The sequence below is a fragment of the Phaethon aethereus genome, assembly GCF_964289735.1.
Source record: "Phaethon aethereus genome assembly, chromosome: 2".
Taxonomy (NCBI): Eukaryota; Metazoa; Chordata; class Aves; order Phaethontiformes; family Phaethontidae; genus Phaethon; species Phaethon aethereus.
This window is the reverse complement of record NC_138582.1, coordinates 144,652,172-144,668,202: the sequence shown is the minus strand read 5'-3', so window position 1 is coordinate 144,668,202 and position 16,031 is coordinate 144,652,172. Positions and strand designations below refer to the sequence as shown.

Sequence of the window (16,031 nt, the reverse complement as noted above, 5' to 3'; positions counted from 1 at the left end):
CAGTTACCATGTTTGCATAAACGTGAGCAAAATAAATGAGCTAGTGTTTTCCTTTGTTTCTCGTTGTTGGGATTTTTTTCGATGAGGAAGATCTGCATTAATTCATGTTTGACTTTTTTTATGTCCCTTGACTTGAAGTGGTGAGGCTGTAGCCTAGGAGATGCTGTGATCTTTTCCAGATAAGTTTTTCTATCTCACTTTTTTTTCCCTTTTTGAGGCCATTCAGTTTTCAATGAACAATGTTTTTGTTCTTTCCTCAACTATTTTAAACACAGAGTGAGAGCTGAGCATAAATTGATGACTTTTGGTGTGGACTTTCTCATTCTTTATGGTTCAGTATAATGATGTAGTTGCGAGAAAGGAGGCACAGTCACTGCTGCTTTGCTCAATGTTAATTTGGAGTTGCCAGTATAGCTCATTTTGGGACTACCTAATGCTGAAAGATGTTATAAACTGGATTTTCATTAAGCATAATGAGTTAGCAAATAGTTGTAGTCCGTAAAAGAAGGAGAGAAAACATGATGATAATGCAGCACTGAAAGGATGTGGAGTATGCTCAACATTGTCAAGTTTATGAGTTTTAATACATTTATTATAATTCCATGTGAAACATTGCAGAAGCTTCACTGATTAAAATCTGTGGCTGCTTATATATCACTTTGCTTCCTCTGCATCTACCTCTGGACTTTGATCATAGTAACGTTGCTGAAAAAGCTGTTTCACAAACTTGAACAACTGAGCTGGCTCTTGGGCAGTTTATGAAGACAGTCTGAAGTTGGTGTTGGATTGGTGTCTTACCAGTCTAAGAGTATGCAGAGATGTTGAACGTGCTACGCTTTCCCATCGGTGTGAAATACAAGCTTTGTACTGGAAATGCATCTTTAAGCTGGAGCCGTTCCAGGACAGACATCTGCACGTCTGCTGCCTCTGCTGAGCGATGTGGAAAGCCTGCAGCATCTCAGCTGCAGGTGAACTCTAAAGGTCCAGCAGCAATGGGCTCCTTGTGTGGTTCGTCAGGGCGATCCCTGCATGCCCAACCACCTCCCGTGTCACGCACTGCCCATAAATGAGCAAACAAGTTCAGCCCAGCACCTCTTCAGGGTGTCTCTGAAATACTGGAAAGCTGATAAGCCAGCATTTTGGAGATGTGGCTTAAGAATACCCAGGAGGTGGTAGAAAATATTTACCTCTCTGAACAGAAATAGTGTCCAGGAGACCACGGGAAAACAAAGGATGCTTCAGCAACCTTAGAGTGGCTATACAGTGAGCCATCTGACCATGATAGCAGGTAGCCTATGGTAATAAAATCCTCTTCAGTTCCCTTTCCCACAGCCCTGTGCTACTCAGCAGCGTCTCATGGCCACAGAAGCCCTGTTGTGTTACAGCTGGATGGATGGGGTCACCTGAAAATCAGGCAAATATTTTTGTGACTATTGGATGTGTTAATAAAATAGTGCCTCTTACGAGGTGCAAAGGAATGTAACTCTCAGCACACACGCCAAAAAGCCTTAATATATTAACAGAAATTTATAACTGTGTGTTCTGTTTCTGGAGATTCTTACACCTACGTACCAAAAAATTGACTGGGATTTTCTTTTTTGTGTCAGATGTTTCAGTTACTCATTTAGAAACAGTACATACACCAGTATAATAACCCTCCGATACCTGATGGATGGTTGCCAAGCCTACCATGTTTTTAAAATTGTTTGCAATTAGACGGATCTAAGGGAAAGTGCATGGTACAAAACCAACTTAAAAAAATAGTAATAATACATAGTTTTGACATATGCTTTTTCCTTTATGAAGAAGCTACCTTTTCCTCCCCCTTCCGCCCCACTTTCCATCTACTTGTAGATTTGTGGTAGAGGGATGGGGGAAGCACCGTAATTCTGGAACATTTGTCTCCTTGGGAGGTGGAAGGTGGAGAGGACTCCAGCCTCACTGGTATTTTTCTTTTGATTTGAAAGGAAGGTATGGTATTAGCTAGATTATTGAGCCATGAAGATAACAACTCAGGTATTTGGCAATACTTCTAAGATTATTTCTCAAATATCTCCTGGAATAATTCATTAATTTCTAGGAAGAAGGATTCCCCCCCCCCAATATAAATTTGCTTTGCTGCTTTTATTTTCAAATATGAATATTTAAATCTCAATTTTGGAACCATCCTATAAGTATGAATATATACAACACAATATATGTGTTGATTTAATATACTTTCCCTTTCAGAATTTTTCAGCATACACAATAAAACGTAATTCCTTTGCAGATTTACTATGTGACCACATATTCAAGGTATACTTTTCCTGAATAATACATTTATTGCTATGTAACTCTAGCGTGATATTTTAAGAACAAGAATTTGAGATACAATTTGTTGTATAGCTACTTATAAAAGTTCTCTTCTGCCCTAGGTTATTCTCTGTGTATGTTACAGACCTCATTGTGTCAGTCAGATAATTGTGTATTAGGCAGTTTGATGTGTTTTTTAGTAGTAAAGTATATTATAATTTTGTCTGCTCTGCAGCCAGGTGCTGTCATTCCTCCTTGGAATAACTTGCTTTTTATGCTTTTGAATGCTGATTTGTTACTGTTTCAGAACGAAATCGATAAGAAGAAACAGATAATCCTGATCAGTGATGATTTCTTGTGAGTGTAGCACAGGATGGTGAAACACTCATAGAAATAATGTAATATTTTGAGTTGAAGGTTCTTGTGAAGAAAACAATCTTGAATGGGGAATTTGATTTCCAGCATGCTTTGCCAAAAAGCCTTTCATTTGTGGCCAGCACCACATATTGGGCATGCCCTCCAACTTCAATGTAAATAGAAATAGTAATGTGGCATATTTCACATTGGAGATTGCAGTTCAGATTAGAATCCTGTTCTGTTCTTTTACAAACAGAGAGGGGGAATATGTTTTATGATATGGTATGGCTGACAAATCTTAAGGGCAAGGGTGCACACAAAATCATAGGCAAAAATGAGAACTAAACCTGCTATTTTTAGTCCTGGGGTAGTGCTTAAAGTGTTTGTCCACACTTAAACCAAATAAAAGTTGTCAATGAAATGTTCTTTCCATTAAAATTACCAAGAATAGAGCAAGCATGGGAACATGTCAGTTTTACTGAAATGTCTATTTTGTTGGAGAAAAATAAGGGGAAATGTATTGTTTTGACACTGTGAAAAATTTTCCATTTTCATTCCAGAAGTGTTTTTTCTTGTGAAATTTCCTTTGTATGTCTTTTTTTGGGAGGGGGGAGTGACAAAAGAATGCAATTTCATTTCATAAAAATATTAAGATTTTTGCATTTGTATTTGACTTTTTCCCCCCCAGTCTGTGATCAAACTCATGACCTTTTCTGGAAAACTGAAAATTTGGGTTTTGTCTTAAACAGCTAACCATGCTCTATTGCTCAGAAATAGGGATGCTCTTCTATCGCTTCGCTTCTGCTAACTCAAAGCAGTTTCAAAACCCGTGCGATTTCCCAAACAGTCACAAAGTACAGAAGATGCTCTCCTTTGGTCTCTGCCGTACTGGGGAACGGAAACATCTGGAGGTGCTCCAGCAGCGCGACAGGCTGTCCCGTGGGGTGAAGGCTTGGGAGTTGCTGGGGCCGAGGAGCTGTGGAACTGCAGCCCCAGCCCTGCCCCATGGTGGCTGCATGCGGACGTTGCCAGCTGAAGAGAATTTTGCCTGTTAATATTTATAAACAAGGAAATCACCTAACGACAGAGGGGTGTGCTTCTAGCTGTGGCATTAGTTGATAGGTGTCTCTTCAATAACTTACTTGCTGTGACCGTGCTAAGAATATGTTGATCTGCAATGTGGTAGGTATTCTGGGCTGGCATAGCATGTTATTTTCAGTATCTGGCCCAGCTTCTCAAGGACTTAAGGAGTCAACCACTGGAAAATTATTTGTAAGCCTGTGCTGATCAGAAATTCCTGTGGAAGCCTCCTGTGGTTGCTTCTGTTCCGAGTTTGGTGCTACTGGACTAAAATCCCTGTGCTAGCCAGGCTAGCTCCAGAGCATGTCTGAAGTTCATTTAGTTATTCACTGCTTACATTCTGAAATATTTTTTTTCTGGAATTTATTCAAAACTGGCAGTTGTCAAGTTTCTCCCCCCGTGCCCGCAATTTCAGTTCTCAGTTTATAACTCCATTTGGAGATTGTAAATGTGGGAACTTGCGATCTAGTAAAATTTATGTCTTTGGGTGTGATATCTTGAGCTATGTGGCTAAAGTTTTCCATGTCAGACAAATCTGGATTTCCAACAAGCTATTGATCAGCTTAGACTGGAATAAAAGATCTTGTGGGGAAGAAAATTAAACACAGCTTTCAGCTGATAGTCAGCCTTTGTATTAAATCTTAGCACAGAAATTTTAGTAAGTAGCAAATGTAATAAATCTATTTAATCCCTGAATCAGTTTAATTATTTACGTGGAATTCGGAAGAGCCAGAATGAGCTCTGGATCTTTTGAATATTGACTCTGTATTCTGATGCTTTTAGGAAATGAAAGTAATTAGTCTGCTTTTTGCTCATAGGGTTTGCACAAAACCAAGTACAATTTCTTCTGATTTCAGATGTTGACCCTCTTTTATCCAGCTTTTAAAAAATCCTTACAAATGTGCATACTTCATTCAATCTTGTTACTCATCTTTTCTCTCTGTTCTGCTGAAACTGGAGAATGTTCTCTGGGCTCTCTCTGTCTGTAACCTATTGATAAGTCTATTCCCATTTTCTTTCCCTGTTCACCTGTGGGATGTTGAATGTCTGTACATTACTGTCGATTCCTTATAATATCTATATGTGCATTCATACTTCAGATCCTGTTGGAGGAAAATTTGCCGTGCTGCAGAGTAGCATGAACTTTTTGCAGTAGTTTGTGTTAGTTCACATGAGGGGAAGAGTCCTGAACAGGAGCGCCAGCAGCACAAAAAGGTGGTGTACCCGCTTCATCCTTGTACAGGTGTGAGACAAATTGATTTATTACTTGTTCAAAATGAATGAACATGTTTAAAAAGAAGCTAGCTGCGGAGCTGTGCAGTCGTTTTCTTAGGAGGAAGAGCACATTTTACGTGGGGCTGACATCGAGCCTGAAGGCAGATTCTGGTGCCTCTGAGGGCTGATTCACAGTGGTGTCAGTAGGACTGCAGTGGACACGCACCGTGTCAAAGGATGTTGGTGCAATGTCGGGCTGTTCGTCAGAAGGGTGGCAACCTTCAAGCTGGAGAGAAGCAGTATTCCTTGCTGGATAGGGCTGACTCATAGAATTAAACTGAGCATAAAAAAAAAAAAAAAAAGCTTAAACCAGGTGAATGTGCAACAGGTTGTAGGAATGTATATGTTCAGTGTATATAAGGAGGTTGACAGTTGTTGCTGATTGACTGACCTCAACAAGCAGGGAGGTTGCAGAGGTGATATTCTTGAAACCTAGGCTATGGGTTGAAACCCTATGAGAAGTAGCATGCCTTTACCACTGAAGCTCGGGAGGAGTGATACTCAGCTTATGATACACTTCTTGACTTCATTTTTCCATGTGTTTTTTTCTTGTTTTCTTCATGCTATGGCATTTAGTTTGACATTTTCAAAAGTACAATAATTGCGAACTGTACATTTTAACCTTAAATAAAATTGTAGGATGGCTTAACTAGGCTTCTGTGGAATTGATACTAGATCAGAGCTGAGGGGGAAAAATAAGCTCTATTTAAAAGCAGGCAGAAGATGACTGAGCAATCTGTGACCAGTGGTTGCATAAAGTTTTATTCTGTGTTGGAGCTGATGCAATAGCTGGTCCTTGAGACTGCGTGCAATCTTGGATTTTCTTTTTTCTTTTTTTTTTTTGGCTACTGCGTCTTTTTACACTGTTAAAGTTTCTTGTGTTGCCATGTGGACATTTTATTCTACTGTACTGTGCCGCTTAGCTTTTCCTTCCCTGTAACATTGTTTGTGTACAGTTTTGGGGCTTTGTGTGATTTCTTTGAGGAGGTCTGATATCCTTCTGAGTTTGAAGATTTATGCAGATGTAATTGCTGACTCAGACGGCACTTGGTGACACTGCATAACCATTTAGGAAATAAAAGAAAACTTACAAATTTGTGAGGGAGGTTTTTGGAAGTCAGAGCGTAGCAAGGGCAGCTGTTGCCAACTAGTGATGTAGAATATACTTTTCTGGCTTTCCAAAGCAGTGTCCTATACAGCTTTGAACCCTCTTCAAAGGTGTCCATGGTGCCCGCAGCTAGGGCCAGCTCTGTGTGTTGCGTTTAGCTGCTCAGTGGCAGACACTGCCAAGTTCCTACTGGGCATTTTGTGTTGTTTTTATAGGGTTTTTTTATCCTTATACTGTGGGGAAAGTTTCTTCTGTATTTTCCAGTGTAGCTCTATCTTAATCTAAAATGATGCTAGACAGATCTGATCACCTTACTCATCTCAGTAAATTTAGTTTCTGAAGTGGCAACCATGATGACTCCTATAGCAATGAGTATTGCAGGAACACACAGTTTGCACTGTTAATTGCTCAGGGATTGTACTTGTGCTGCTAACTGTATGTGTCTGAAAAGGAATGAGCAGCCAGTCCATATTTTTCCTTTTCCAAAGAATACTGGATCACAAGAGTGATGTTACAAGTAGAATTTTGGTTAGCAGAAGAGGTCCTTATCTGCCTTGGATTTTTTCGCTGATCTGTGAGAGATCAAGTACTGTATGTGGTCGTGATCTTTCTAGGATCAACCAAACAAAAGTATAAAGCACTATAATTTTCCTGGTTTGGGACAAATGTTCAGTCAAACTGAGGGAGTTTGATCCATCTGACTAAGGTAACCTGTTAAGGGGAACCTTACATCCGGTACAAGGGTTTATCTGTTTCTTTTTGGATTTTCTGGGGGTTTTTTGTGTGTGTGTGTGTGAATTGATCCAGGGGAAATAGCCAAAAAATACGTATCTGTTCATCTCAACAAGGCTAAAGTGGACTTACACTGTTTCTGTTACACGAAACGGGAGTTTTTTCCACTGCACCCAGCAAGAAGCAAGTAACCAAGAAGGCAGGAGGTGTTTTCTGAGCTTGATCAGCCTCAACTTTTCAGAATGGGTTCGTGGGAAATTGCACAACATGGAAAGTACACCTTTGGTAATTCTTCAAATTCCTTTTATATAAAGAAGCGGAAAGGAATTACGGTAGGATTTCTGTACTGTCCTACCTGATGACATTTGCAATTATGTAACTTCGTGGTTCTTTGTAGTCCTCTGGAGTTGAAATTCTTGAACTATATTTATGACAAGTGAGTAAGGTTTGAACACTTAAATTTTGCTTCTGGTGATATAAAATTGTAGGCTATGATGAAAACTGGCAATTAGCTCTGTCATCCTAGTGTCAGATGTCAGAGTCTCTCAGACCTGTCTTCAAAATGGGAGTTGTTTCATGTTTTATTTGTCTTTCTAGTCACTAGAAGTAAGAGCACATGTTTGTTTTTTCTTGCACTGAGTTAGGTGCCAATAGTAGAAATAATACTTTGTGATTTCCTTTGGTGTAGATACACTTTATGTGATCTTTGGAAGCTATGTAAACAAACAAGATAAATTATATAAGCATTTAAGATTGAGTTACCCATACGGCTGTATTGTGTTTTCATCATTCTTTTTTTTCCAGGCTCACTCACATTCTTAAAACACGCTTCAGAGTTTCTCCTTGCTTCAACTCACTTACATCATCTGTGGGGAAAAGGATCTATAATTCCCACTGACAACTACTAGATGGGGTTGGGAAGCAAATTCCAAACAGAGACACTTCTGAACTCTCACAAAGTTTGGACTAGAGACTTCAAGCCTGTCTCATGGTTGAAGAGAGTCATATTTGAACAGGGAGCTGGTAGCTGAACAAGTGACAAGAAATGTGTGTTGGTCTTCACAAAAATGAAACTAATTTATGGAGGACCTCAGCTTCTCCTTTGCCTTTAGAAGTCCTTTTCCGTAGACATTCTTTGCCTTTGTTTTCCCAACCGACCTTCTCAGCAACGTTTCTGTTTTGACATGTTGCAGCAGCAGATCAGATAGTCTTGCTGTTTTATTCATATTTTTCGGCATCATCTTTGCTGTTGGCCTATATTCATACATAAAAATCCTGATACCCTAAACTACCAGATTTAGTAGAACATAATCTGCATCTTTTAGAAACGATGTTTGTTAAAACTTGCTGTTTTCTCTTGGACTGCCACTCCACTGGCAGTGTTACAAACTTAACATGTAGAAATAAGCCGGTGTATATAAAATAAGGAGATCCCTGCTCAAAAAAAAACGTGGTGGTGATTAGTAGAAAATCACAGAGCCAATTTTAAAGAAAAATAGGTTAATATACTGACCGTGGTGTGGTGGGTTCGCCTTGGCCAGCAGCCAGACACCCACACAGCCGCTCGCAAACTCCCTCTCCTCAACAGGATAAGGGAGAAAATACGACGGCAAGGCTCGGCTGTCGGGATAAAGTCAGGGAGATTGCTCACCAGTTACCGTCATGGGCAAAGCAGACTTAGCGTTGGGAAAATTAATTTAATTTGCTGCCAAATAAAATAGATTTGTGTAGTGAGAAACAAAGGCAAATTAAAACAACGCATTTTTCCTTCTTCCCAGGCTCAACTTCGGTCCTTCATTTCTGAGTCCTCTCCCTCCCTGCCCACCCTGAGCGCTGCAAGGGGATGGGTTTGAGGGGCATTGGAAAGCACTTTGTGGTGCCAAAACTGAGGTTATCTATTATAACTCTGCTATAGATTCATACAAAATTAGCAAAAACTCATACCACACATCTTTAAATAGCCTTGCCTTTGCATGCACATACATACCTTGCTGTTCCTCAGAGCATTTATTTATTGGATGGGGGCTTCGTAAAGGCGAGAGAATTGGATTATATATTATGCTAAACGCATTCCCGTATTACTGTTGTTTCACTGTACTGCTTAAGCTCCCAATAAGAATTTTAATTTTGTGTATATTTTTAAGAAACATTCTTTATTTTCAGGTAAAAGTTTGGAAAAGTAATAATTTCTTTAATTCTGACAATCCAGACTATTTAGGATGAACTAAGAAGAAATGTTATTTGAAAGCGGAGCTTCACGCTTAGCCTTTTCCATTTGTGTTTTCCTTTCTGCAGAAAAAGGATGCACAGAGATAGTTTCTGTGATTATAGGAAACAGATGACAGCACACAAAGCCCTGTGTTTATATGCACTGTGGTGTTTTGATTTTTAATTAACGGTGTGTTTTGAAAATTTCAAAGCAGGTCAGTAGAGGGGTGAGCTCAGACGGTGTTTGATGTCAGCAGGTGAAAATGGAAGAGGGTCGTCTGCCCCTTATTGTGTGTGTGAGGGGTGGGGGATTGTATCTATTTATTTGAAAAGTTCTTAGTTGGTTTTCAAATGAGTTAAAAAAAAAAAGAGGAGGAAAATGTTATCTAATCAAAGCTTCTCAGTCAACTAATGACATCAAGCAGTAACCTTCTCTTTCTCCCCATATTTCCTTTGGACTATAAACTATTTAATACAGCTAAAAATTGCCTCATCCATCATAGCAGTGTAGCCCTTTTCTGTGTTCCTCTACGTGGTGGGTTTATCAGCGCTGGGCACGGGAAGGAGGTGAAGAATAATATCCCCTTTAACTGAATTTGTAGATTGGAATGTGGGGAGGAGGAACAGCCCGTGCTGGTGCCTCGCCAGTGCCCTGGGTCGTCAGCCTCCTGCTAATGAAAAATGCTGTAATGACTGCACCGACCAGGTGCCAGGGTATGAAATAAGGGTGTTCGCTATTGTACTTGTGTCTAACGTGGATTTTGAGCTACGGCGGTAACTTAACACGGGGACACGACCTGCACGTGGTCTTGCTCTGTGCTGACTTGACTGCTGCGCACGAGGAAGGTGAGCTCCGCCTGAGTGCCTTGGGGGGTGAGAGCGGGTGTCAGGCGTTAGCGTGGGGAAATAAAAGCACTTCTTACCTTGTGGTGATTTGTTCACGTGACCTTGCTGTTAGAAAGAATAATTTTGCCTTCTGATGTCATTTTCAGCAGCACATCACTTTTTCCTGCTGTTTCCAGTAAAAGTAATGATGCTACTTAGGATATTCAGAGGTGACCTGGTGTGCAAACGGGTAATTAGAGCAGGTGTAATTTTAAATTCCAGTTTTGTAAAGAATAGTGCGGCATCACTTTTCTGAAAGGAAAGCTGGTAATTGTCCATTATTTAAAGATTAGCAGTGAAATTGCAGTTGGCAAGTCCTTGCAGTAGCAATATTTTTTTTTTTCTTTTGTTGCTTGTGCTAGTCTAGAACACAAATTTCTTTTTTCCTCAGAATATGGCGGCATGGGCTTGGACTTCTCATATAACGTTGCAGTGGCAGAAGAGCTGGGAAATATCCGCTGTGGAGGTATTCCTATGGCTATTGGAGTGCAAGCTGGCATGGCTACTCCTGCTCTTACAAGGTAATTTTCAGAAAGTTTGGTTTAGGCCTAACCTCCAATCTTTATAAGAGTAGAAAAAAACATTACTGTACAGATTTGCTGTCTAGTTGCTCTTCAGTAATGCTTGAGGAAGGAACCTACTGTCTACCTCTCTCAGACAGTTTGGTTTAGGGGAGAAAATACATATTTTTTTTTAATGTTAGAATATTATCTTTTAAAACATAGGTCATGTTTAGTAGTAGATAATACATTTACAAACACAGAACCTTGGTGCCACAGCCAGTAAAACAATTTTAATTCTAGGATCCCCTATTCGTGTTTGTGTTTTTTCTTAGCCAGATATCCCAATGCAGTCACACTAAGGATGCATTTAGTTGTAATGATTCGGATCGGTCTAATTCTATTTTATAATTTACTTGCTTTTTTCCAGCTTTACAAGGCGCTCCTCGCTGACTGTGACTTTACAGAAATAATGGTCAATATTGGTGTAAGTCCTACAGTTGTAGCACATGTATCATGCTTCCAAAATACACCCATTCCAGGCAATTACTTAATTTTCTTTTTCTCATCTGCTTGTTTCAGTGTTCCCCTTTATCACTTGCTATCATTCAGGCTCCTGCACTTTCTGAATCTGTTTTGTTTTGTGTTTTTTCCCTCCCTCAATAAAAGTGGCAGTTACCAACTTCTTTTTCATGTAGTAGTTTCATGGATGTTCTGCATGAGAACAGCAGTTTGCAAAACTAGAGGGAGGTGACAGGCTGGTCCAGCAGTTTTGCCCTGGAATATGGATACACCTAAGATTCTGGAAGGTGGTGGTGGGGATTAAATTCAAGTAATGATGATGAATTCAGGAATTTATCTGCACAAAACAGGTATACAAGAGGGGAATTTTTGCACAGAAGAGCATTTTAGGGTTGGGTTGTTTGTTGATGGTTTTGGGTTTTTTTTTTCCCATTCTGAATGAAAATGCCTGTAAATCCACCGTAGAGTCCGGAATGTAGGCTCTGTTTCTTTGACAGTCATTTGTCCTTCTGTTAGGTATGTGTGACTTCGGAGGTCTCAGCCATGGGAAATCTTTCTAGAAGTTTTCTTCTCCTTTGTGTAATACACCAAAAACTTTCTGAAAGCGTGGAGTTCAGTATGTCTGTTGCAGCAGTGACTTGTGGTCCAACTGAGAATAAAACTAGTATTTTAAAAGATGCCAGAGAACAGTACCTTACCCTCATGATAACCTTTTATTCCCAAGGGTTTAAAAAAATCTGTGGGGAAAAGAAGATGGGATTTTGTTCTATTGCAGGTTTTTTATCTTCTGTTACTCTGTTCTGCTGTAGTAAAGCAGTGAGGCTACACAAATTTGTTTTAGTGACATCCTGAAGTGGATGTTCTTAGAAAGTAAATGTGAAAATGTCATTAACATGATGAAATCTGTAATTGAATTTGCATCTGTTTTAATGAACTTTTCCTCCACTGTTAAGTCAATTCCACTCACTAGTTACACAGTACAGTGTCCCACTCTTAAAAGATGTAAAATTAAACTTGGTAATGAAAAGAGAAAGCTGGTTGCTAGAGGAAATTTTGTGCGCGTGCAGCTTTATTTTATGCAGTATAGTGAGAGGGCCAACTGCTTGTCCTGGGTCATGGATTCAAGTTCCATTCACAACCTAAAAGCTGTCTGTGTACTGTGGTGATCCTAAACAAGTTCAAAGAGAGAATCCAAATTTTGCGTCTTAACTATGCATTGTTACACATGATGCCTCAGCAATGCACACAGTAGACAGTAGTATGGGAATCAACCATCATCCCCTAAAAAACTTTTAAAAGGAAGTCTGGAGCCCTTTCTTGGCTTTCCTGACTTTGGGCTTTATTCAGCATTCATCAAGCATGTACTGAGTGCACCTGCAAACAAACTCTGCCTGTGATACGTCATGAAGATGCTCTGATGCTATAAATTAGAGGTGTTCCCTCAATTAGAGATGTAGACAGCACGGTAGTTTGAACAGGTGGATGCACAGAGGCACGTGCACACACACAGAGCTTTTTACATTTTCATACTTTTGAAAAATAAAGTCTTAAAATTTAGTGGGCTTGGTGGTGTTGCGTTAACGGTTGGACTTCATGATCTTAAAGGTCTTTTCCAGCCTGGATTCTGTGTGATTCTGTGAAAATATCTAGAGTCAGGATCCCTCCTAATGCTGTTTCTGCAACTTGCATGCATTTCTTGCTTCAGTGAGAGGCTGTTGCAAAGCTTAGTTTGTGAAGGTCTTTGAGATACTCAGTTAAATGGGAAGTACATTGTAGTAACAGATTTAATTACATAAACTACAGAGAGCATAGAAAATTTGAAAATGTTACCTGTATCTGTTTGCCTGTTCACTGTTCCTGCCACTTTCCTCTTCATTCTCTACGATTTTTTCTGACAACCTTCAGAAAGTTAAATTTATGGTCCTACTTGGAAGCAAGCCTGCAGATACTGATTTATATGCATTTCTGTTGTGCAGACAAATATAGGAGAAAATGGGTTTTTACCACTTGAGGATGCCCAGACTGCTCCATTTTTTTCCCCCCAGATTCCTCGAAGTGAAGCGGTAGCACTTTCTAAATTTGTGAACTAAATGTGAAATGTTTTGTCAGTGATCTGACCTTTGATGTGCCTGGTTCTGAACATAACTCTCTGTCAGGTCTTTCAAATGCATTCAGGTAACACTACTTCACTTGCTTTCATGCTTACAAGTAGAGACAGCAGCTCTCAGCTGAGGCAGTGAATGAGATACATTTCCCTGGGCTTGTAAACCTATAGGGTGACACATCCATAGTGGTCCCAGATCAGTGTAGAGCTCCTTTATCTTGGCAGTAGGCAGTAAACTTTCCTTTATTATTTTTTCCTCTATTATTTATAGAAAAACAGTAAGGATAATGATGATTATTTGGTGGGAAGAGAGTGTTTTTCCATTTCATCAGCTTCCTCATCACTGATTCATTCTCCACCCTGAACAGCAGCATATCTGAGAATTAATGTCAAAAAAGTTATTGCCTCTTTACCTGTTTGCTGTAAAGGGGAGAAGCTGCAGCTGACAGTCAGAACAGCACTTTTGAAAAGCAGGATCATCCACTTGATTAGCTGGGAGAAGGGTGAAAATCAGAAGAGATCATTCAAGAGCTGAGTGGCTTTCCCACTGGCGTAGCGTAAGGGAAACTTGGTTTTGTGCTTGTCTCGCTCTCTCGGTACTTAATTTGTATAGCACGCGTAAGGTAGGCCAGGTCTTGCCCTGAGCCAGAGCAGAGGCTGTTACAGGTGCAGCTTTCAACATATCATTAAAAAAAAAGTATCATTAAGCATTGCTGTCGTGATGGCTAGTGACGTTGCATCCATATCCAGTTGTGCTGCTTTGTGGTTTCGAATACCTGGTCTAACCTGTCCAGAGCAATATGGTGGGGCAAGATGAAGTCAAGCAGCTGCTTCTGACCTAGCTTTCCTCAAAACAACTTCACACTGTTCCTAAATCTCTGAGGTTTCTCCAGCTCCTGGTCACAGCCTGGCCATGCTACGGTGGCAGGTTGCCTGGTGGGCAGCCTTGAGGTCTCCAGAGCTGGTGTGGTAGCAGCAGGACACCAGCCATGTGAGCAGCTCTTAAAAACTGCATGATCTGAAGATCGTGATACGTGACTCGTATTTTACAATACTTGCATTTTAGTGCAAAATGCATTCCTAAATAGATAGAAGATTGACATAATCATTCTTAATCAAAACCCTTCAGGTTGTCTCATCTGTATGAGGTAGTCATACCCATCAAGTAGTCTCATACAGGTTTCTCATCTGTATTCTTTCCAGAACGTAGCAGTAGCTCAAACTGAGCAATTTATTTCATAAAGTCTTCAAATAACTGAAGCTTAAAGGCTTGATAAAAACTGGGAGCCAGAGCACTTTTCTTACTGTTTTTTTCTTATGCTGCCTTTCACAAAAAGTAAGGTAAAGTTTCTAAATGTGGATTTTTTTAAACTAGCATGTCTTCCTATCTGACTGCAATAGGGACTCGAGAGAAAGCTGATTGCAGTGTGGATTCTTTTAAATGCAGGTTATGTAAATTACTGAACATAATGAGGCTTCCATGCTGCCCAAGGGTGCTTGCTGCTGTTCACCATGCATTTCTAACCCTTTCTGTGCCTGTAAAGAGCATCTCTTCCCTTTTGTTCTTTCTTGCTTCTTTTCCTGTATCTTGAAGTGCTCCAAGGGATACTGCTAAGCTGGATCTGGACATCAGATGGTAGGATGCCTGTGCAGGACTGCACTGAAGCAAAAGGGTGGCACGTGGCTACTGTATTATTAATAGTTTGAGTCTAGGAGCAGAACAGAAAGAGAACTGGGAGAAATTCACCTCTTGCTAATATGTAAGAAGGAAAATGACAGTAGGTCAGTTACTCTCTTTGCCTAAAGGAAGTCTCTATATTCCTAGGAAGTCCATGAGTAAACTATTGTGTCATCTTTGAGTGAGATACTGTAGAATAAAGATCATCTGAAAACTTATCTTTTTTTCTTTTTCTTTTTTTCTGCTTTATTTTTGCTTTGGTGGTGAATAGTACTTGAATGTGTACTTTTTTGCTCCACTGCAAAAAAAGCTTGAGTTGATCAAATGCTGAGAACCATGGTAGAACTGTCAGCAGCTGTTCATATTCAGAATTTCAATTTACACTTAGTAGTGTATCATACTAGCGTATCTGTCAGTTCGACCTCAGAACTTTCCATACTAATTTCATTAATTCACTTCAGCTCAGCTTTTTTCCCCAGAAGCAGAGGAAACAAAAGTGAATAAAATCTGTGTTTCTAACAAGATGATTATCAGCCCAATTAAATCAGAATAGTGATGTGTGCTAGACATATTTTCATTCAATGTAGCAATCTAACCTGTCAGAAATCAGATTTTTACATATATTTGAGATGAATAAAGGTGACTTCAAATTTCTAATCGCCAGAGCACATAAACAGAACTATGTGGATCGAGGAAGTGTTCTTACATCTGTATTTCACCATGGTTTTATTTTCCTTTTACCCATCATTTACAAGATTGTTTACCATTGTAATTTTTGTGTTCATGACATTCCACCAATGTTACTTATAAAGTGTGGAGCAAGAAAGGATGGACCACTTTCATGCAACTCTTAATGTGTCAGAATCTCACCATTGGGACTTCTGGGTTACCCAGCCTCAACAAGGAGCTCTGGTTTATTGACGGTAGACTCGTGTGTGTGCGTGTGCATATGTGTATACATACACACATGCATGAAAATATATTTTGGAATGATGGTAAGGCTGCACAGTTAATCACATGGGAAAATATGCTCTAGGGTATGGCCCCGGCCCAGAAAGCAGGCATAGTCTGGTCTGTCTTGAGCCAGAGCTCATTGCAAACAGAGTTTTCTAATTCTGGAGCTCTTAAACTGGAAAGAAGTGGGTATTGCACTTATGGAAATCTGAGATTTTTCTGGAATGTGTTTAAGATGGGTAGAATTTACAGAAACACCGTATTTCTAGCACAATAGCTAGCTGCTTGCTGAGCTGCATGTCCTTCCTGCAAGGCATAGACACCCATGGTCTTCTG

At 39.9% G+C, this 16,031-nt stretch overlaps 1 protein-coding gene across 1 annotated transcript in view; it reads left to right on the top strand.

Moving 5' to 3' along the window:
• LOC309417453 (putative acyl-CoA dehydrogenase 6) overlaps positions 1-16,031 on the top strand; it is a gene marked incomplete at both ends in the record, with an annotated part of 85,215 nt that overhangs the window by 43,839 nt on the left and 25,345 nt on the right. The window contains one exon of the mRNA XM_082014958.1: positions 10,329-10,458. Coding sequence (XP_081871084.1) covers positions 10,329-10,458 — 130 coding nt within the window. The remainder of the gene's footprint in view (positions 1-10,328; positions 10,459-16,031) is intronic.